This window comes from Lutjanus erythropterus, chromosome 12, assembly GCF_056507025.1.
Source record: "Lutjanus erythropterus isolate fLutEry1 chromosome 12, fLutEry1.hap2, whole genome shotgun sequence".
In the NCBI taxonomy this organism is placed as follows: Eukaryota; Metazoa; Chordata; class Actinopteri; order Lutjaniformes; family Lutjanidae; genus Lutjanus; species Lutjanus erythropterus.
This window is the reverse complement of record NC_139328.1, coordinates 23,777,966-23,799,941: the sequence shown is the minus strand read 5'-3', so window position 1 is coordinate 23,799,941 and position 21,976 is coordinate 23,777,966. Positions and strand designations below refer to the sequence as shown.

General features: G+C 40.5%; 1 protein-coding gene across 3 annotated transcripts in view; it reads right to left on the bottom strand.

Moving 5' to 3' along the window:
- The window catches only part of LOC146318035 (zinc finger E-box-binding homeobox 1-like), an 82,443-nt gene that overhangs the window by 3,295 nt on the left and 57,172 nt on the right, over positions 1–21,976 (bottom strand). For all 3 annotated transcript variants that reach the window (XM_084732006.1, XM_084732007.1, XM_084732008.1), the window contains exons 2-6: positions 20,070–20,249; positions 6,319–6,471; positions 5,812–6,014; positions 4,766–4,901; positions 574–2,378 (exon numbers count right to left, since the gene is read on the bottom strand). In XM_084732006.1, the coding sequence (XP_084588132.1) occupies positions 574–2,378; positions 4,766–4,901; positions 5,812–6,014; positions 6,319–6,471; positions 20,070–20,249 (2,477 nt within the window). The remainder of the gene's footprint in view (positions 1–573; positions 2,379–4,765; positions 4,902–5,811; positions 6,015–6,318; positions 6,472–20,069; positions 20,250–21,976) is intronic.

The following is a 21,976-nucleotide window of genomic DNA, read 5'->3' as shown; positions in this document are numbered from 1 at the left end:
TGTTCACATTTAAAAAACTGATTTCAGTTTTTTAACTTTTTTCTTACAAAACTGACTAAAAACAATTGATTATCAAAATGGTTAGCAATTGATTTAGCAGTTGATTAATAATCAAGTAACTGCTGCAGCTCTAATTGATAAACAATGCAATTACTTCTACTACACTGCCGTGGTGACCCTTTTACTTAAGCTAAACCAAAGCTTAGTTATTGAATTTCCTGTCAGCAAACTATGTAAAATGCATTTTGCAGAGTCCATCGATGAAGAGTCTTTTTTGGTTACATTCAAGTCATAATAACGACGCAAATTATACTATGTTTATATTTATATTTATAATGGTATATAATATGTTTGGCTTGCAGACTATGCAGTTATGAGATGTTTGATGAAATGTTTATTGAGTCGATTACATGTCATATAGTGATACGACTAACTTTTGACTTGTAAAAGAAGGTTACCATACAGAGCTGTTGGTAGAACAGATATAAGAGCTTAATAATAATTCATCAAATTATATTGTCCAAGTCCACAGAAGAAATATTTTTTATAGCCGTGATGTATAACAGTACTAACCTTATGGCCGTTCAGTACGACAGTCTTTGCTCCAGTGGCGTTGCCAGCCGTAGTGGCGTAGGTGTAGGTGAGCTGGGGGATGAGGATGGTGCGTTTTGTTGTGGTGTTGATGGCGCTCAGACAGCCCACCGTGCCCTGACCAGCGATGGCCACTAACGTGGGCAGCTGTGCGGCAGTGACGATGTTGACGGGCCTTCCCGTCTGTGGTGTAGTGACGTAGATGGTTTGACCGTCCAGCTGCTCGTTCCTCAGGCAGGTCAGGTTCAGGGGCTGCTCCTGCTGCTTGGCGGGGGGCGTGGTTGTTTTCTTTTCCAACGCAGCTGCGATATGTTTAGGAAGGGAGAGGTCCAGCGGCTCTGCCTGGGAGTCCGGGGCTTCGGGGTCCTCCGGCTCCCTTTTGATGATGACAAGGTCCCCGGTGTTGAGGCTTAGTGGTGATGAGGCTGACGGAGATGTGCTGCCAGACTCGGATGAGGCTTTGTTGGATGTTTCTTGGCTGCTGTCTTCCTCCACCACTCCGTTCTGATTCGAGGTGTCCTCACAACTGGCGTTTGTGGTTTCAGTCTTTTTGGACACCGTTGTAGCACTGTTGTGGAATTTGCCCACGTTCTTCCCAGAGTTCATCTTGGCAAACCACTTTCTGACCACATCCACGGGAATACTGACAGACTCTGAGATCTTTGTCAGCTCCTCCTCGCTGGGGTTGGCGTTGGAGGCGAAGTAGGTCTTGAGGAGTGAGAGGAGGTCATCCACGGGCGGCTCCTCCAGCGTCACCCCCGCCTCGCTGAGCAGAGCAGCAAATGACGGGTCCAGAGCCGCGGAGTCGACGGCCTCCCCGTTGGCGGCTTTGCGGTGCTGGAGGAGGTGTAGCGCCTCCAGATTGTCGGGACAGTCGTCACAGAGTAAACATGTACTGGTGCTGCTGACTTTTGGCATCAGAGTTGTTTGGGCTTCTGGAGTCTGCATGGTTTTTGTTTCTGTCTGTGTGACGGCCTCCGTCTCCATGATGGGCACCGATTCTGGCTCCATCTTCACGATGGAGAGGTCAGCCACCTCGGGGGTCGGGGATTTATCTGTCTTTGAGGGGGTGGGGGCGGCAGCAGTGGTGACAGCGGGGGAGGGGTTGTTTTTGGCAATGAGTGGTGCAGGCTGGGTAGTGGCAGTGGTGGCAGCTGCAGGGCTGATGCTGTAGTTGATGATGATCTTCGTGGTGCCGTCATGATCCACGAACGCTGGCAGACTGATGATCTGCTGCTGGGGCTGCTGGACTACAATTCCCTGCTTCCCCTGCGTCACCACCCCGTTAGCTGTACCCAGCACTTGCCTGAGCACGTTCCCATCCATGGCCACTTTGAGCACATTCTGTAAATCGTTCAGATTGATGCTGATAGGTGACATCAGGCCGACTGTTGGCACAACCATGGCCACGCCCTGAGGCAGGGTTGCAGCTGAAACCACAGCTGGCTGCGCTGTCCCTCCGTTCACCACGCCATTGGTGCCAGCTGAAGTCGCTGGCGATGCCATCACAGGCTTGCACTCATATTCCACAGGTTCAGATTTGATCTGGGTGACAGGGAGCTGCTCCTGCAGGGGTTTACTTTCAGCTTTCTCTTTCAGAATCATGCGGGCCGGAGCAATTACGACTGGAGCAGTCTGGGTGGTGGGTGGGGGGGATTTGATCGACGTTCGAGGGACGCCGTTTGGAGGTGCTGCACCCACACACTTCTTACTGCTGATGTGGGAGCTGTAGGAGCCTGAGTGGGAGAATCGCTTCTTGCAGTTTGAGCATTCATATGGTTTCTCACCTGAGAGAGGCACAAAGAAATGAGAAAAAATGTTAAAAATGATGTTCGAGTTCATCTGAAATATACTGCAGTTTATTTTAATAGCAATCAGGGAAGAACAACAAATAAATCACCTTGTGACTTTAAAAAATATTTTCTTGTATGAATCCTCTTTGTACAGTTGTTAATAAGGCTGGATATCAACCCTCAGCACTTTATGACTGTGCTTGGTCTAAAATAATGGGACACTTTATTTTGTCCATATTGCCTAGCACCACGTACCAGACATTTAATGCCAGCTTTTGGTACTTTACTAGTATTTTGTTGCACAGCCTATCAAAAAACTAATACCTTGATATTGCAACAATATAAGAATTGGTGCTTCCACAAAATTATTAGTTTTAAATGGGGTGTCACAATTTCAATATTAAAAAATTATTAAAACGAGTTTTCAGTAATTGGCATTAAAAGCATAATCTGTGATTCTGCCAGTATTTTTTTCTCTCCACTTGCAACTATCTGTGGCATGTCTGAAATAAATCACTTTATGACATAGCATAGGGCATACTGGCCATTATATCATAATTGATACTATATATATATATACACACACACACACACACACACACACACACACACACTTAAAAGAAATATTTGAAAATGTAAACAGTTGCAACTCATAATACTAATGTGTTTAACTTTACAAATCAAAAGTCTAATAGCATAGCCATCAGTGTAGTGTTAAAAATAAAGTGTAAATTGACTCAAATTGTGACTTAAAATCAAACCATGGATTGGGAGAGTTGTAACACCCCTAATAAATCAGTAACGTGGCTAATAAGCTAGAAAAGCCTGCCCTAAAAATTACACTTTACTGTAACGCAGCCTTAAAAAAAAAATAAATAAAAAAATAAAAAAAAATCAGAACACATTTAAGCCATGGTATGAGATCACAATGTCTCATACTGCTGATGAACAATCTTGTTTACTTAATTTGTCAAATTTTAAGACTGCACCAGTAAAGTGGAGATCTTGTATATTTGATTCACATTTATAACACTAGTTTCTTTTGTGAAATGAAAAATGGTTTGCAGAAAATGTTTGCAGAAACCCACTGGCAGCACACAGTACAATGGAAATAGTCGGTAATGACCTTTATTTTCTACTTCAGCAGACACCGTAAAGAGCAGGCAGGCAATATGGCAGTTCAGTTCACTATAACAGTCTTTGCTGTGAGTGCGAGTGTGTCTCGTGCACCCTGAACCCTCGTGCTCCCCGGCTCGGCTCGCTCATCCGACTCTGTGGCCCACCACGGAAAGTCAAAGTTCAATAGCGGGCAACGGTACCGTAGTGAAGCAGGCAGGGACGCCGCTGAGGAGGCGGAGGGTCGAAAGCCAGGTAAATATTCAGTCCAAGTAGCTAAACAAACGGAACGCAAGTCGAGGCCAAGCAGGAGGCCAGGGATCCAATGGAGCAGGATAATCCAGCGCGAAGGTAAATAGACCCTCTCCACAGGAAAATAGGAAATCTCACACCGTTAACGCCGTCTGCACATATCGTTCGTCAGACGCGGGAACACGCAGGACAAACCACGGACGTGATTGCAGATCTCGTGGTCGGGGACAAAAGGGCTGAGGTGATTTCCGGGATTCAGACGAGACGGGTGAGTCAAAGGCAGGCAGAGTCGACAAAGGAGAGTGAGGGCTGGAGTGTCTTGCGCGGAGATAACGAAGAACAATCCGGCAGTGTGTGCGTGGGGAGCAGGGGTTTAAGTACTGGTCTGATTACTGACGAGCTGCAGCTGTGTGCACAGGTGAGTGGAGCTGGGCTGATGAGGTGGGAGTGGCTGGCAGGCAGAGTGGAGCAGAGGCGGGTTGAATGGAAAAGTACTAGATCAGAGCAGCTGAGGATGAAGATTGTGACAAAAACTCATGTATTTCACTCGAGTACGGAATGACATCAAAAGATAACTTAGTTAGATGCCAGCTTCTCTGCAGTTCTGCTGCCAACTATTTGTTGGTTTCTTTTGTCATGTTCTTCTTCTTTACAGAGCAATTCTGTTGTTTTGTATGTCTTGTCTTCCGTTTTTATGGTAAACATTTTCCATATTTTCATGCACATGATTAATGTGCCACTCTACAAATTAACTAAAAAGTGAAAATTATTTTAGAAGACTGGTTGTAACACACAAAGTACTTCAGAGAGAGAAGACTACATGAATTAAAATCCTAACCTTGACCATCAGACCCAGGATGAACCCGTGCATAGATCTGATAATGACTCATACAAATGATTACAGATAATATATTTCTGCTACAAGATGTGATTGGTCTGGAGTTTTTGGAGTCTGTTTTTGTGTGTGTGTTTGAGACAAAATGAGAGTGGCGGTTGCCACAGTAACAGCTCACCACTATGAATGCGCAGGTGCTCCTTCAGGTGGTGCTTGTACTTGAAGGCCTTGTTACATTCGGTACACTTGAACTTGCGGGTTCCACCTATTCCACCTGTTCCTGCTGATCCTCCTGTCGACTGGGAAACGTGACGCTGAGACACACAAAAAACAAAAACAAAACAAAATAATGATGAGACGCTGCAGCAGAAGATATGTCCAGATGTTTCTGCATAATAGAAATAACTAATAAAGCCTTCAGTTTTCCAGCATGAGCTGTTTAGTATTCATGCAGGTGTACTATCAAATATAACAGGAAGTAAAAGCTTTGACCTTGTTAAAACACACATTAAAGATTTTTTTTTTCCATTTTTACTGTCGGTCAAAGGGGAAAAGGACCATTGATTATCAGTGCAGAGGATTTTGTTAATGGCTAAATTTCAAGATTGCAAACCTGCACATTAATTTTCAATGAATAATAAATCACAGTGCATGAAAGGAGACCTAAAAGTCAATGACTTTATGACTTACAAAACTGAGAACATTCAATCAAAATGAGCCGAGATAACATAGCTAATTGAAATGACTATAAATTTTGAATTAATTGACAGGTCCAAATTCATTCATTCATTCAACCTTTATTTATTTCTGGGGAACACATTGAGGGGTCGCCCTCATTTTCAATGATGCTGAGATTACATTCGGCAGCAAAGCAGAAATATAATAGAAACAAAAACAGCTAATAAGAATACAACAACTGATTAAGATAATTCCTAGTTAAAACATGTACATATACAAACATTACGTCTTCTAAGCGTGTTTTTAAAATGTCCCAAAGTTATCAGGGACTCTAAATTTAAAGTGCATTGCAAGTTCATTTTGGACCTGGATCCAAAATATGGATGGATTGATCTATCAAAGCTGTACAATAGAAGCTATAATCAAAAATGTCCAAAAAAAAAAGTTAAATATGAATATATTTAAACAATTTTAAAGGCCCAGTTCCCTAAAACAGGTCATGGTCACTACCCTCAGGAATGATTTGATCATAGGCTCTGATGGTACCTGATCCCTGGTGCCTCTGTGGTGGCTCATGTGCCTCTCCAGCTGTGAGCGGTACGTGAAGGTGTAGCTGCAGTGTGAGCAGCTGTAGTTGTCCTCACTGGTCTCGTGGCGATACTTGATGTGCTCCTTCAGTGAGGCATTGCGCTTGTAGCCCCGGGAGCAGTAGGGGCAAGTGTGCAACTGGGAGAAGGAATCTGGTGTGCCTGTGATGGAGACAACAGGATGATGTTTAAATTCTGGCATCCTTCATCTGACTTAAAGGGATGGTTCTGTTTTTGAGGTCTGTTTATCCATAGTCTGTGTATTACCTGCAGGTGGCAGACATCTTTTTTGTGTTCCAGTTGTAAAATCATATAAAAATCTTACCTAGTGAACCTTTAACTAGAAATAATGGAGTGTCTGCATTCAGAAAACAACAGTTTTTATTCCAGTGTTAAGATAACTGGGAAATAAAATGAACAGACGCTGAAATTAGTAAGCAGTGGTGCGTTTATGAGTAAATGTTACCGTTTTCATCTGCACCTCCTGTCTCTGCTGGACTCTGCTCATCCTCAGGGGCTTCAGGATAGATGATGGCTGTGTCTCCCTGCTGGAGAATCTCCTCCACTAGAGAGTCCTTCACCTCTTCGTCCTCCTCTTCTGACACACACTCTTCTTTCACTACAAAACACAAACACGTACACAGTTAGACAGGTTAAGTCTATCTTTGAAAAGACAGTACAGGTTTCTTCCCCTGGGACAACAAGTATCCGTCCCACTGATAACGTAGATCATTTGTTATTTCTATGCTTGGATTTCACAAACCTTAACCATCGTTTTCAGCCTTCTTTTTCAGAGGATAAAGAGCTGATACTGTACTTCCACCCTCTGAAGAATCTCTCGACTGACTACAGCAGCAGCTGAATGTGATGCTGTTTTGCAGGATCACCACTAGAGAGCAGCAGAAAGCTTCTTAACAACAACCTCAAGTTCCTCCAGTCCTCAAGTTCCTCCCAATCTGCAAGTTATTTTTGTAAAATCAAAGCCTAATACAGTTTTACAAACTAGATGAAAAAACATTTTTTTGACATTTAATTTTTCAACCAAATGGAAAAACTTTTAAAAGGTTATTTTATTAAAACTCCCGGTGGCTTCCCCATAAGCAAATATTCCACCCATCCATTGTAGATGTTTTGAAAGTACAGAGTTGTGTTGTGAGGAAATATGAATGAAGTCAAGAGGGCAGAGTTAAAGTTAGAATTCATGAGGTTTTGATAGCTAGATATTCAGCAAACATTTAAGACCCTTCAAGGCCACAAGTAGTCACTAAACTTTCCCGAAATCCAAGAAGAAAAAAGGTGAAAAATTCATTCAACTAAAGACCACTCCAATGATTCAGCTCCAGTGACCCAATTTCTGCACAAATTCAAGGGTAAACATTTTCAAAACCACACAAGAAAACACCTCACAGATTTGTCCATGACCCTCTCAACTACAAAATTACTTAGCTGGTTAAATTAAAACAACCAAAATTGCTCTTCGTGTAATAGCTGTACAGTATGTGCAGAGATCCATGACCAGTGGGACAATATCTGCTAAAAAAAAAAACAAAAAACAACTCATTTAGGAACCAGCACCAAATCCTGCTTCAGGAATAAAATAATTCTTCTATCATGATTATTCTAATGCCTAACTTGTATATTTTAATACTACAGCAGCAGGATTGTCTTGATGTTTGAATTCACTTGGAACAGCTGGTTTTCTGTTAAAGAGGCAGTATGTGTTTCTCTGTAACCATCATGAGCCTTACAAGGAATAATTAAACAGTTAGTACATTAGTTATTTAGTTGACTGAAAGAAAATAATCACAAACTGTTTTGATAATCATTTAATTGTTACAGTAATTCGTCATTCACAAAAGACAGAAAATCCTGTTTTCAGTCCGTCAAGTTTTGAGACTTCTTGCTTTTTTCAAGTTCAAAGGAAAAAATAGTTTATATTTAAAAAAATAAAAAGCATTGTAGCCCTACAACACAGATTAGAAGACAATGAAAGAGAGGCTGAGATCTTGTTTCTATCATGGATCAAGCTCCATAAGTACTGGATCCTACATTTCCCATAATGCAACTGGACAGTATCCTTCATTTCATCTTTCGTGCTGTATTTTTTTAAACTTCTTTTAGTCCCAACATGTTTTATCCTTGATGTAAAGCACCTTGTAACACTGGTTTGAAACGTTGCTCTCTTATCTCTTTGGCTTGAACAGAATTTCATCACATGTAGTCGATGACCAGCTGCTCTGATGTCTGTTGCCTTGTTTAAGATCTGCTGTTGTGTTATATAATAATCTTTATGACAACAGTAGTAAAGTATCTGAGGCAGAGACGTTACCTCACTTTGTGTGTAAAAACACTGATAGGACCCAGCAGAGAGGTGAAACTGGGACCAGCGTTGCCATGGAGATCAAGCATTTAAAATGCAGGCAGGACCGGTGCCAAAGGCCACGCCTCTTCCTGCTGAGCCTTGTCAGGGACAGGTGCAGCTGTGTGTGCGTGTGTGTGTGTGTGTCTTCATAAAGTAGAGGCGGGACCAGGCCGAGCCCTGGTAAGCCTCATTTTAAACACACAGATCTCTGCTTCCCATGACCTCATCCACAAGCTTTCCAAATCTCTCTTTCTCCCCTCAGAGGCACACTCATCTACCTTTCATGCTTCTTTCTTGCAACTCATCCCTCTTCCTTTCTCTCTCTTACCTTACTTGTCTGCCTCTCTCTATCAATCTTTCTCCACATCTCTACCTCTTTTTTTTTTTTTTGCTTTTCTCCTTCTCCTTTTTTCCTTTCTTGTCCTCTGTTCTCCTATAGTATGTTCATACTAACCTGCTCTGTCTATACACACAGGAAGTGTTCAGGCACAGTAAAGAGCGTCTGTCACATGCGTTTTGGCAGTGCTTCAGTTCCAACATTCAATCCCTAGTTAAATGTGTAAAATGGAAAAAAAAAAATAGACTCACGCCTTTGTACAAATGGAACAGTTATGCTTCTGTTTTAATCAATCCATCATACACCTGCAGGGTTCAACATTAATACTTATTATCAAATAATAAAGACTTAAGTTAATAGTAATGTTTAATCTAGGGCTGTAGTGTCTATAAAATGTCAGAAAATATTTAAAATAAAAAAACATCCATGGTAATATGTTCAAATGTCTAAAATCCAAAGATATTCAGTTAAATATAATAATATAATACATTTTTAAAAGTTGAAAATATTTGAGAGGCTGAACTGTTTTCATTTTCTGCCATTTTTGCAAGAAAAATTACAAGTTATTAATTATCAAAATACTTCAATTGTTTTTCATCAAGTGAGTTGCCATATTCATTTGCCAAGCATGGCATTTTATTTGCCACGAGCAAGCCATAATGTTGAGCCCTGACGTGAGACAGAGTGAAAAAGTCACTGAAACACCTCATGTGTAGATATGCCATAAGCCAGCTAAATTTTAAAATTTTTCACTTTCATTTTTTCAGAGTTTAACCTGCAAGAAAAGCAACAAATCCTTAACCTTAAAACATTAAAGCTAGGACTGGAAAATGTTTTTTGCTAGAAAAAATATTGAATAGTTAATCAATTATCAAAATGCTTGTCAAATAATTTTCTGTCAATCAATTAATCATTCCAGCTTTATTATAATAGTCTGTATCTCTGTCCCTCCTGACCAGCTATGTTCACAGTCATCTGAGCCCTTTCATTGCCTGTTTCTATCCATCCGCCAGATGCTGTTGGACTTTCCCTCCTTTCCACATCACCTGCCTGCCCCGCCCATGTCCACACCTGTTCACGCATCTGCTCTGCAGTTGCCTGGCCTTCCCGCCCGCCTCCTCACACTTGTGTGAAAAGTTTGCTTTAGGTTATAGGGGAAGGGTTAGGTTAGGTTAGGTTAGAAAGGCTGGGCAACCTTCTCCCATGTGCCCTCTTCACCTGCATCTCATTTCCTCCTCAGCCCTGCAGATATAGCTCATTTCCACTCATACTGTCAGTTCATCCAATGTTGCTCTCTTGCCATCTGTACACTATACTAACCAGAACCAGCTGGCCTGCCTACCAGTGCCTGCCTGTAAGCCTCTCTGTATCCATAAATCACTGAAAGCATCCTGTCTGCCTGCTTTTTCTGCATTTGGGTCCAATTCCGCATTTCCTGGTGACATTTCTATATCTTAACTCTGGTACAGTCTCTTTGTTTGACATCAAAAATATGCTGAAGAATAGATTCATCTGTTTTCCTTTTGTTTGGACATTTAGTGTGGACGGTCTACGCATGTTTTCTTGTTAGTCTCTCTCTATCCTGTGTTTTATTCCTTTAAAGCCTAATTGGCTATGACTAGAAGTCCTACATACATCATACAGTGCATCAGTAGCATTTTTATTTGAATGTAACAATGCCTACATTTATTGTCCCTGTCAATTAAATGACTAAAACAGAGATCTTTAGAAAAACAACCTGAAAACACATGTATGGACACAGGTAGTAGATATAGGTTGAACTACCTACATAGGTAGGTAGTTCTGAATGACATGTATTCTTCACATTCAGGTTTGGTATGGATGTCGTTAACTTCTTTTCCCTCCATTAGTTTTTCACTCTTCCTTCCCAACTCACCATGGACGTCTCTCTCATCTCTTGTAACTTCTACCTCCATCTGTCTCTGCACCTTCATCTTTTCTTTTAACTCCCTCCTTTGCCTTTCTGTGTTTCTGCCCCTCACCTCCCTCCTTTACTTTCTCTTGCTTCGTCTCCCTCCTCCTCTTCCCTCACTGATACACCTCTCTGCATATTTTCCCACCACACTCTACAATTACACATAATGCCTCACAAAAAAACGCGCACTAATGACGACCAGGACCCTGCAAGACACACACACACATGTGGAATATCAGAATGGAATGAAAACAGGAAATCATGGGGTGCACACACACTCTCACACACACACACACTCAGTGTGCACAGGCACACACACTTGCAGTTATCCGCAAGCACAAGCACACTCCACACACACATACAGAGCACTGCACTCGTATACCTTGCCAGAACCTGTCACCGTGAGTCCGTGGTGAATTTATAAGGCAGGATGGATTGGAGCTGCAGTGCGGCCCAGACTGCAGGGGGAGTAACAGACACTAATCTCTCACCAGAGGACCAATTCAACACCAGCTGCTCTCCCTGCCTTCTACTTTCGCCTCAGACAGGGAGGAAAGAAAGGAGTGAAAGTCAGACAATCCAAAAATATCACGCAAAGCCTTTGAAGGGTTCCCGACGTGGCTCCACGATGCTGCAACATTTCAGGACTTTTCCATGACTTCCCTCCAACATCGTCAGAGCGCCTCCACACAAACTTAAACATGTTACTCCTTCCTGGTTTGTTAATGTTTTTCTAAAGGAGTGAACAGGCCCGTTTCTACTGCAGGTGCAGTTGAAAAACAGCAGATAATGAAATGAACGCGTGACTCAAATCAAATACATTATGGTCAACTCCTGTAACAGTTACTATTACTGACGAAGTGCTCAGAGTCCCTGAAATATTCCCCATCCAGAGTACATCATTACAAAAAATCATTTTTCCATAGTTTGTTTCTTGGTGTACCGTATATGAAAAAAGTCACCATTAGTCACACTTGTTGCCATTTTAGGTCCTGTTCTTGTTTACTGTGGAATTACTAAAAATGGGACACAAGCACACACACACACACACACACACATTTACTATCTTACATTACAACAAGAAGCACCTGATAGTAAAGGTCAAGGGTTTAAAAACACAGCAATACAGGTACTACACTTAAAGAATATAAGTGCAACACTTCTGCTTTTGCTCTCATTTTCTACATACGCAAACTTTTTTTTTTCTTTCAAACTTTAGGCACAAATTTGTTGCATCTGTGTTAGTGTACACTTCTCCTTTTCCAGAATAATCCATCCATCTGACAGGTGCAGCATATCAAAATGATGATTAAAAAGCATGATTATTGTACAGGTGTGCTTTGGACTAGTTACAATAAAAGGCCACTCTATAATGTGCAGTTTTATCACACAACATAATGCCACAGATGTCACAAGTTTTAAGGGGGCATGCAGCTGTCATGCTGACCGTAGGAGTGTCCGCCAGAGCTTCACTGCCACAGGAGTCTCCTATGTTGTTTCAGAAAATTTGCAGTACATTCAAACAACCTCACAGACCGCATGTAACAATGCCAGCCCAGGACCAACACATCTGTTTTCTTCACCTGCAAGATCATGTGAGACCAGCCATCCGGACAGCTGATGCAACTGCTGGTTTGCACAACCAAAGATTTTCTGCACAAACTGAGGAAAGAAATGTCCAAAAAAAAGCCTTTAAAATGGTTAGCCCTAATTTAGCACATTAAAAACACTCTCTCTTTCATGCTCTCTCTATCCAAACAACAACAAAAAGGTAGTTAATAAATTATCAATATTACTCATTTAATAACAAACACAAAATATGTCATTAATTCCATGCTGATTTCATGCACATCCACAGATGTCAAAATAATCGAGTCTGACATCCAAATATTTAACCTAATTTGAACATCGTGCAGATATTAAGATATGGTCCTGGACTGACTGACATGATATAGACATGATCTCTGGCATATTTCTCATGTTTGCTGGGTAATAGTAGGCATGCATGTGATGTCACAGTAGGTGGAGTCACTGCGGAGAGTGAGGGACAGCGTTAGCTTTCGCCTTGAATTCCACAAAACACAAAAAACACATCTAAAATGAGAAAAAGATATTATGTGATACATAATACATTCAAAAAGAAATAAGAGATCTGTTTTTAAACAACTGCCGAAAGCTAAAGAAAAGAGAAACAAATGGGATGCTGCAATTCACAGAAACAACTGCAGTGCAGGTACAGAAATGTTGATTTGCAGTTGCCCTTTTAGTCAGGTATGTTGGAGTTTAAAATCATACCTTAGGTTAGATACTGTATTGACTAATGGTTCACTTATATTCCATGCAACAATTGTGCATCACATTGTACATCCTCAACGCTGCTACATCTAATGAAATAAAAATATCTTTTCAGATCTGTCCACATACAACCAGGATATCTTGTGATGACCTTGTCACTTTAACTTTGCCAAAAAATTGAAGTAAAGGAACAACCAAGTGGCTACTTTTGTGCACCTCCTTTGGTTTGTATATTTCCCCTGTGTCTCAAGGGTGGAAATTGTGCGGATCATGTCTATAAATGTCAGAAAACCCGATTCCTGGCCAAATGTCCATGGTCCAACATGTCTTTGGTGAGTTGTAACAGTTACTATCGAGGTCAACATCATCATAATGAATTGTTTTACTCCATGTTTTGCAGTTTCCCCTACTAAAGCTAACCATGTTACAGGATGTTTTGTATGTACTGTCCTACCTGCTATATCAATGGGAGGATGAGGCCTAAAAAGTTAGCTCGGGTTTACTGAGCAACAACAAGCTCAGCAAACCCTGTGTGGATAATTAAGGCTAATAATATCCAAAGTCGGAGCACCACCTATCACTTCAAACATTGAGGAGAGGCTTTCACACAATATCTGCAGCTGGATTGTGAGCAGAAGAAATGAGGAGAAGAGGAGAGGAAAACAGGCAAAAACAAAGGTAAAGAAGGCAAGAGGCAAGCTGGGTGGAAGAATACAAAGAGATGAAAAGGGATCAGTGACTGAAGAAAAATAGCGGGTACACAGAGGAGAAAGGAGAGTGCTGAGAGAGGGAGGGAAACAAAGTGAAAGGCAGCGAGCAGCACTCATGAGCACTGCTCACACCATGTAAGGCTTTATTCAGAAACAATGAAACAAGCCTTGAGAGCAATATCTCTGAGTGTCACATTCTCGCCGTCTCCATGGTTTTAGTATTTCCTGCTTGGCTGTAACTGACTGCTGTTGAGATGAAGGCAGATGCTTGCGTAGGCTGAGCTGTTTGTGGGGAATCGAGGATTAAAAGGGCATTGAAGCGGTGTAAACACAAGCCAATCAATCTGTGCTGCTGAATGCAGACTTGGTTCTGCCTCGGCTTATTAAATCTTACGGTACTTTTGCCGTGTGGTTTATACACTGAGGTGTGTCATGTTTTTGAAAGTGTGCTGATCCTGCAAACTTTTCTCACTACAGGTTATCGGGAGGTTTAAAGTTAAGAGCTTTAAAGGGCTTTCTCAAGCTGTCTGGAAGTGAAAGGGAAGCCAACTGCAAAAAAACAAAATGAAAACATAAAGCTCCCAAAAAGTCTATTTCTGTCTTCACTTCTTGCAGCTGGTGAAACTTCTGAAACTATAAATGGGCAGAATAAGAGGAAGGAGAGCAGAAAATTGATTGATAAGCGACTTGAAGTCAAGCTGTGTTTATCAAAGCAGACGTGATGCATCCTGCATGACTAAACCTGTTCAGCGTTAATCTACAAGTGGACGTGCAGAGCAAATAAAACCTGTCAGCACAGACAAACAAGAGGTGGTTCAGCTGACTCAACTCCCCACAGTCAAACACAATCCCAGCAGTGCTAATGAGGAAACTCATTAAAACATTAATTCACTAATACCTCAGTCAACATTCCTGTCTTTACATGCTACAGGTGGAATAACATGAACTCAGATGTAGAGCTGACATACATTAGTTAATCATAATTGATAATTGATTGATTGTTTAATACTGAGATGACAATATAACTTGCAACAAATAAACAAAAGTTGTTCAAAAGGTGTTCTTATTAGGTTGTTCCTTCTGGAAGTTGCCATAACTATTTGGTAGGTTCTAAGGGAATAATTTCAATTCAGCTTATTGATTCCTATACAAATTTCACTCTAAATGCTAAAACCTGCAAAAACTGCAAAAACCCACTGAATATCAACCTACAGACATGCAAGCTGAATGCATGCATGTCGTCTAGCGTCAGTTAACCTCTCAGTCGTTGCCATGTTGTTTGACAGCAAGTGAATAGCACAAATTGTCTTGAAACAATCAACTCAATTTATCAAATGCTACAAAACACTTTACAAGGATAGGATACTCCTCTACTTTTGCAGTGAAGTAGCTTAGTAAACCAGATGAGATCACGATTACAATTATCAAGCTAACGTTAGCTTAGCTCAGTGTTTCTGCTGGTAACATTTGTGGTAATTAGTGTTTGACACAACTCAAAGAATCTGAATAAAGACTCATTAAAATCAAAACAATACCCAACTCTACTGCTTGGCATGTTTTCCACAGTACCACTGTAACACGTCTTCTCATCTCTCAAAATAATTCCAATCAGCAGAAGTGATTGTTCTTTTTCCCCACAAGGTCTTTGTCATCTTCCTTGCTCTTCTCTCCTTCCTCAGCCATCATGCTAGCTAACCTTGAAACACCACCAGATTGAGGCTAATCAATTAATTATGGTTGTTAGTCATTGTTCAAGCAACATTTGCCAAATATCCTCTCATCTTATATGTGAAGTGTTTCTGCTTCTCATATCATAAAGTGAACATGTTTGAGTTTTAGACTGTTCATCAGACAAAACAAGACATTTGAAGGCTTCTATGGCTTAAAGAAATCTTTACGACAATCTTCCACTAATTTCTGACATTTTATACAACAAACAATAAATCAATAAATTGAGAAAATAATCAGTGGCTTAAGTGATCATTAAAATAACTGTGTTAGTAGGTGTTTGTTTTTCCTCATTCATATGTTAATTTATGCTCCAAAGAACATCAAAATCTATAAATACAGGGGTAACGTGGACAACCACACACCAGGACAACAATACCGATTCTTAAGTCATATCCTAACTGTTTTTATATAACATTTTTAATACTTTACATTTTGATAATTTAATACTTCTTCTGACCAAGCACTCTGGCAGGTGCAGCAGAGAAGCAGTTCGACACGACTCTGAGGACAGAGATGATGAAACCCATCACTGTGTTTTATCACAGAGATGGAGGAGGGGGGGTTCAATTCAGAAGGAATGTTTGTGCAGGCAGATTAGTCTTTTGGATGCAGTGTTGTACAGAAAATCAGAGAAGAAATGAGAAAGCAGAACATCTGGCTGTGAGCGAGCAGGCGTTCCCCAAGGCTGAGAGCGGGACTGAACTAATCTGATCACAGACAGAGCAGGTAGATGTACACAGGCAAATAAATCATCAACAGTAAAGAATACACTCCCATACTCTGCGTGGAAACAGATGTGATATTGCAGGTTCAGTGCATGCCAGACTGCAAGATGGATCTGATAAAATCTTAGTTAGAAATTGTGTCAGACTCAATATTTGGTGAATCGTAGCACTGAGATGTAAACAGATCTGCACAACAGCATCATTGGTCAGTCTATTCTGCATCATTTCAAGCTGAATTCCAGTTGGTGGTTTGTGAATGTAGTTCATAGCAGCACTTACATTGTAAAAACTTGGTCCTAAATTTGTGACACTGTCTGAATTTTGATGCACGCTGACTTCAGCCATTAAAGCTCTGAATTGGTTAATGGTCTCACTCCACTGCTCAGCCCTAATTACCACAACACAACCACTTGGATTGGATTTGCATCTCCAGACATCACTAACCTACCTGTATGGGTTACTGTGGTAACAACACAGACATCAGTAACTAGATAAGCAGCTTTCCAATGCAAAACCATGAGAAATGGAGATCCATTATCTTGCCCTACAAACTATCGCGCTGTCAGGTTGCAGTGCAGAACTCACAATGGGAGGTAGCTGGTATACACTGATCTGATGCACTTTTGTCACTATGGATTTGATGTTGTTGCATGGTGCATTGAAAGTGATGCAAAAGACACTTTGAAAGTAAATTAACAGCTGAAGTGGCCTTTCAGTTGATGACAGGGTGTTTCCACAGGTTATGAGAAGATAATGCAAAAAATCAGTCATTTCACCAAAAATAACAAGTCTTTTCTATATATTATATAAGCTTCAATTCTTTGCTTGACTGGATTATAGTTTCACTACAATTTTCACTCCACCAGTGATCACTTTCATCTGAGCTGTAATCTCATCCAGGCATCTCCTGTATTTGTATTGTGCTGCATGTTATGTAAAGCAGAGCAGTAAATGGTGCTCGTATACTGCTGTCATACCAAAAAATAAAAAGAGGGAAAAAGAGTTTGAGTCATTCTAAGTTGAACCAGATAAGAGTATATATCTCTGTTGTGTTTGTGAATCTCTTTGGATCATTATTTTCTGTCGTGATTGTAAAAGTTGGATTGAGCAAGGGGCATGTTCATAAAGCTCAGACATTGCAAAAGCAGCAACTAAGAACTCATGAACTAGGACTTTATCATATGGCTGGTGTAAATGGTGCTGTATTGTCAGGGTTTGCTTGTAGGGATGTGAGAGCTGATATTATACAGAAAAACCTCTACACAACTGGTGAGATTATACATAATTTAAGGCGTCATTGAAGCATGTCTATTTCTCAGATAAACTTACTTTCCCTCCCTTTTCCCTTTCTTCAGTTTCTCTATCTGCATACTTTAAATATTCCCTCTTTAAAATGTTCTCCTTTGCTCAGATGCTCTGCCTTTATTTCTCTGTTGATCTGAAAATGCCACACCACACTGACTTGTGACCACATGCAGCTGACTTCCAGCTTTTCTATGTGCTAACACTGGCAGCAGAATGATTCAGTTATGTGTTTTTATCCTGGAGGCATCTTGCCATCACATTATAGACTTAAACTGCATCGTGGATGTACTTTAACTCATGTTGCACAGTTACACAATAATGCACAACCACCACAGTGAACAGACGTCTGCTTCTGTCCTGATTTGGTTCCACTTGACAACAGTTGCGTGGATAATCTCACCACCTGTTGTGATGTATCTACTGAAACAGAAGAGCCAACGCATGTCTATATAAAAATGATAGTACTAGCATACTCTGAGCTGACTCAGTCCATTATTAATGCACCTTCTTAAGGTTTATTTACAGCAGTGATGGAGATGAATTACACATGCCAAACATTGGACAAATTATTGGTTATGACTGCCCAGTTTGATTATAGTCCTGGATAGCCCCTTTTACACAGGACAAAAGACCCAGTTACAGCCATTAACATCTGGCTTTTGTCCTCAATAGGAAAGGGTACAATCAGCATTCATTCCCAGGTCAAATGACTCTGCAGTTGTCACAGGTATTTATTGGCTCCAGCTCTGATTGGCTGTGATGCAAACATGACACCCAGGTGGATATGCTAGTTTTCACCCCTTTTCGGCAGAGGCCATGAAGGCCCATCCCCTCTGTTGGTAACTTCTTTTACTCCTTTTTTATACACATGCTGACTTGACTTGAATCAGTCTGACACACCCAAATTTCCTTTTTTTTCTAGTTTTCATCAGCAGTAATGTAACACAACATGAGAACAGAACATGAAACAGTAAAATAAAGTAGATAGCTGAAAGTACAAACAGCGATGCAGGAGAGAAACTAAATTTAAAACCACAGAGACTAAGTTAGAAGTCACAAAATACTGAGAGCTGCGCACACAGATTTTGGAAAAAGCCTTTCTTTCTGCTGTCCACAGACAAGAATTGTGTCTCAGCTTTCCAGCGCACATCGGACAACAAAAAAAAAGGCTAACTAATGTACTAGCAGTTGGAAAAAGGCCGATTGCCTATTTTAGCTGGCTTAGTCACATTTAAAAACCCACAAATATGCTTTAATTTTGGTTTACTGTGCACATGACCCTCACAGGAGGTCACAAGACCATCTTGAGGTGAAAGAATACCTTTTAAAAAAATACACAGTTGCCCTATATCTCAGCATTTAATTTATTTAAGTGAAGAAAACCGAGTGTTTTTTTGGGGTTTTTTTTTTTTTTTTATTACTATTCAAACTTGAAAAAAATCTCTCAGGATAAGGGCATGGTGAGGACCTGAACACAAGCTTATATTCACAGAGCCTTCACTCTCTGCTAAACAGTCTTGTCCTGCATTATAAAAGTACGCAGTTAAACAACCAGACCGCTAATACAACAAGTGTCATCGAGAAGAAGCTGATTAAGTATGTATGAAAAACTCATCTCTGATGCGATATTCACAAGAAATAATCTATTCAAAATTCATCCCAGGTTTTACACAAACTTGCTGCAGTTTTGTTCACTGTTTTGGTTCACTGAACACAACTATTGTTATGCATTTACCCGAATATGAAATATCCATTAAATATGTCACTTAGTCAGAGGTTGTCAGTTTACTCGATGACAGAAAGGGGACCCTTTTCATGTAAAAGGTTGGGAACCACTGCTGTAAGGCACAGAGAAAGCCACAGTTCAGTGTTGTTGATTCAGCTCTGCAGACAGGCTGAGAAAATCTGTGCAATTAAAGTGACACTCTGACCTCCTTGAACTACTACTACCAAGGTGCACCTGGGTAAAAGTTTAACTTCTCTCCCTGCAGAGCTGTGTGGAGACAGCTTGTGTAAAGCCTGTGGGTGCACTGGGAAGCCCCCAGCAAAGAATGTGTGTTAGTGTACGGGTCTGAAAGAGGGCACTGCTGTGGAAGAACAAACATGCTCAGCAAACCTTCCCAAGATTAAAGGAATAGTTCAGATCATTTGAACCAACCTCCGCAGGCAAAATCAATTATTTTACCTTGCAGTACATGAGAGTTGCTGTAAGTTCTGTTCTGTAAGTTTGGTGAATCAAAACTATCCTTTTAAAACACTGAATGCACACAATAATGCAAACAAACTAACCAAATGAGGCAGCGATAGATGAGCAACTCCCGTGTTCTGCTAGATAAAATTATTGATAGAGTTTGGTTGTTTTGGAGATAGCAACATTTGGCTTATATAACGGTGATTTCCTGTCAGAAAAGGCTGTCTGACGGCATGGTAAAGCAGGCAATACCTTAAATATAGCACTCACTTAAACTAACATTGACTTTTTGGCTAAACTACCTTTTGTTGCTGACCCTGTCCACAGCAGTACATTGCTTAACTTCTGTCCTGGTATTCCTCTCTACGTCTCCAAGCTGGGGGTGTCCAACCAGCATCTACTTTAGGAAATACACTGACTATCAAGAAATACCTCATACAAGCCCAATTCAAATAATCAGAACTATCCCTTTAACAAATATAATTAAGATGGATCTCTAAAGTCCAGTGTGAAGCCCCCTATATTTACTTTTATAATAACCCTGCACAGACTGTAGCTGGAATGAAAACTTACATACTGATATTGCTACACAAATCATCTTCATATTTCTATTATCGGATCTCACCTCCATTCAAGGAGCCATTGTGGGGTAATACTGTTGTGGCGGCATCATGGCTGTCCTGTGGCGTAGTCGCATCTGCAACGGCAGCCTCAGGCTCCTGCAGGCTGTCCTCCTCCACAATGTGTAGCTTGTCCTCGTCATCAGAGTCTGAACTGGCCTCCAAGCCATTGTTGAAGTTTGTCACTGCAGAGAAGAGAAGCAGAGATGGAATATGAGCTAACATGTACCCACTTAGCAGCACTCATTCTGATTCGCTGTGCCGAGGAGCAGCACCCTGCTGCTGCAATCAGTGTCTGATTTACATCTGGGATGCAGAATAAAGGCAATTAACTGTAATTACTGACTGCCAAACATGACATCGGTGTGATCAGCGTCTCAGCTGCATGGATAAGGAGTCCAGTTTGATTGCCCTCTTTCATGACTCTCCTTCTTACATTTGGAGTAGGGATGAACAATAATGGATTTTTGCCATTATTCAATATGCCAATATTTTCCAAATCATTTTGGCTGATCTCCATGGCTATCTGATTAAGATGTATCCACATATTTTTTTCCCACCTAATTGCAGAGAACATCAAGACTCTCCTATAATGGAATCAACACATTCTTATCCTTATTCTTATCGTGACAGTCCACTGGCAGATGCAGACATAAAATACAATGCTTTTCAAAATGTTCACGTTTACTGGGCAGACTATGATTGACAGGGACCAAAATTTGCACCAGACACCGGTCAAACGCTGGTAAAATATGCAAGTAGCTGGCAGATTTTCTTTACTCACCAGCCAAAAAAAACAATGGTAATCTACTGAGTGGCTGGTAAAATTTGAACATTTATTCGCTGTTTGGCCAGTGGACAAATAAGATCACCCTGATGGTTGAAATGTCTGCTCTTAAAATGGCAAATAAAATCTGTAGTGTTGCAAATAGCAACTATACTATCTGTTTTGGACACCTCCACATGACAGACACACTTGCACCACATGTATATAATTATGTGTATGTGGAAAAATTGGCTTAATAATTATGGCATTGTGGGATATTACTCTCTAATTTGAAGCCATTTTAAAATGCAGTTAAAAGTACGCTAAAGGAAATGGACAATATGTTGAGAAAAACACAATACTGGCCATGCAAACGTTCAATCCTTTACTGCAAATTTGCAAGAACAATGTGTAAATCATGGCAGCCATAATAATATTTATAAAATATTATTAATATATGATAATAATATTTATAAATAAATATAAACATAACCCACCGCCAACCAATAAGAGGAGGGTGGATCCATGTTAAGCAGCCCATCTCAGTCAAGTAGGCCAATTACCTGTTCCTGTTATCTGCTGCATCAGCTTAAATGAGACATAGATGTTGCTTTTACATTCTTATATTTTTTATATTAAAAGTTGATAACTGACAGGAAGGAAAGGAAACTGCAGACCTAAAATAGACAGTCAGGTATGTTGTTCACATGCCAATATAGTGGATCAAATTCATTCAAATTCAAGAATATTATTTACCTTGAAAACATAATGGTTAAAAACTAAAAACTTTCAAGACCTTGTAAGAATTCTCAGAGAATGATATACCGTTGATATGAGTGATATAGTTGGTGCAGTTGCTAGACAAAAATGTAAAATTATGTTGAAAGCAAACAACAACTGCATTTTTGCTGACTCTCTTGTCTCAAACCATGATTAACTAGTCAAACTAAAACAGTTTCAATGAGGCTGAACAAAGTAAATCCAAATATTCTGCCATCAGTTGCTCTGAACTTTACTCCAAACCACAAAACATCTTCATCGCATCAATCAATCTCTGACTCGAGGTACACACAACTCTTCATGTTGTACAGAGAAGACATAAAACAGGGCGAACTGCAGCCATGGGGGAAAATAATCACTTGTTTA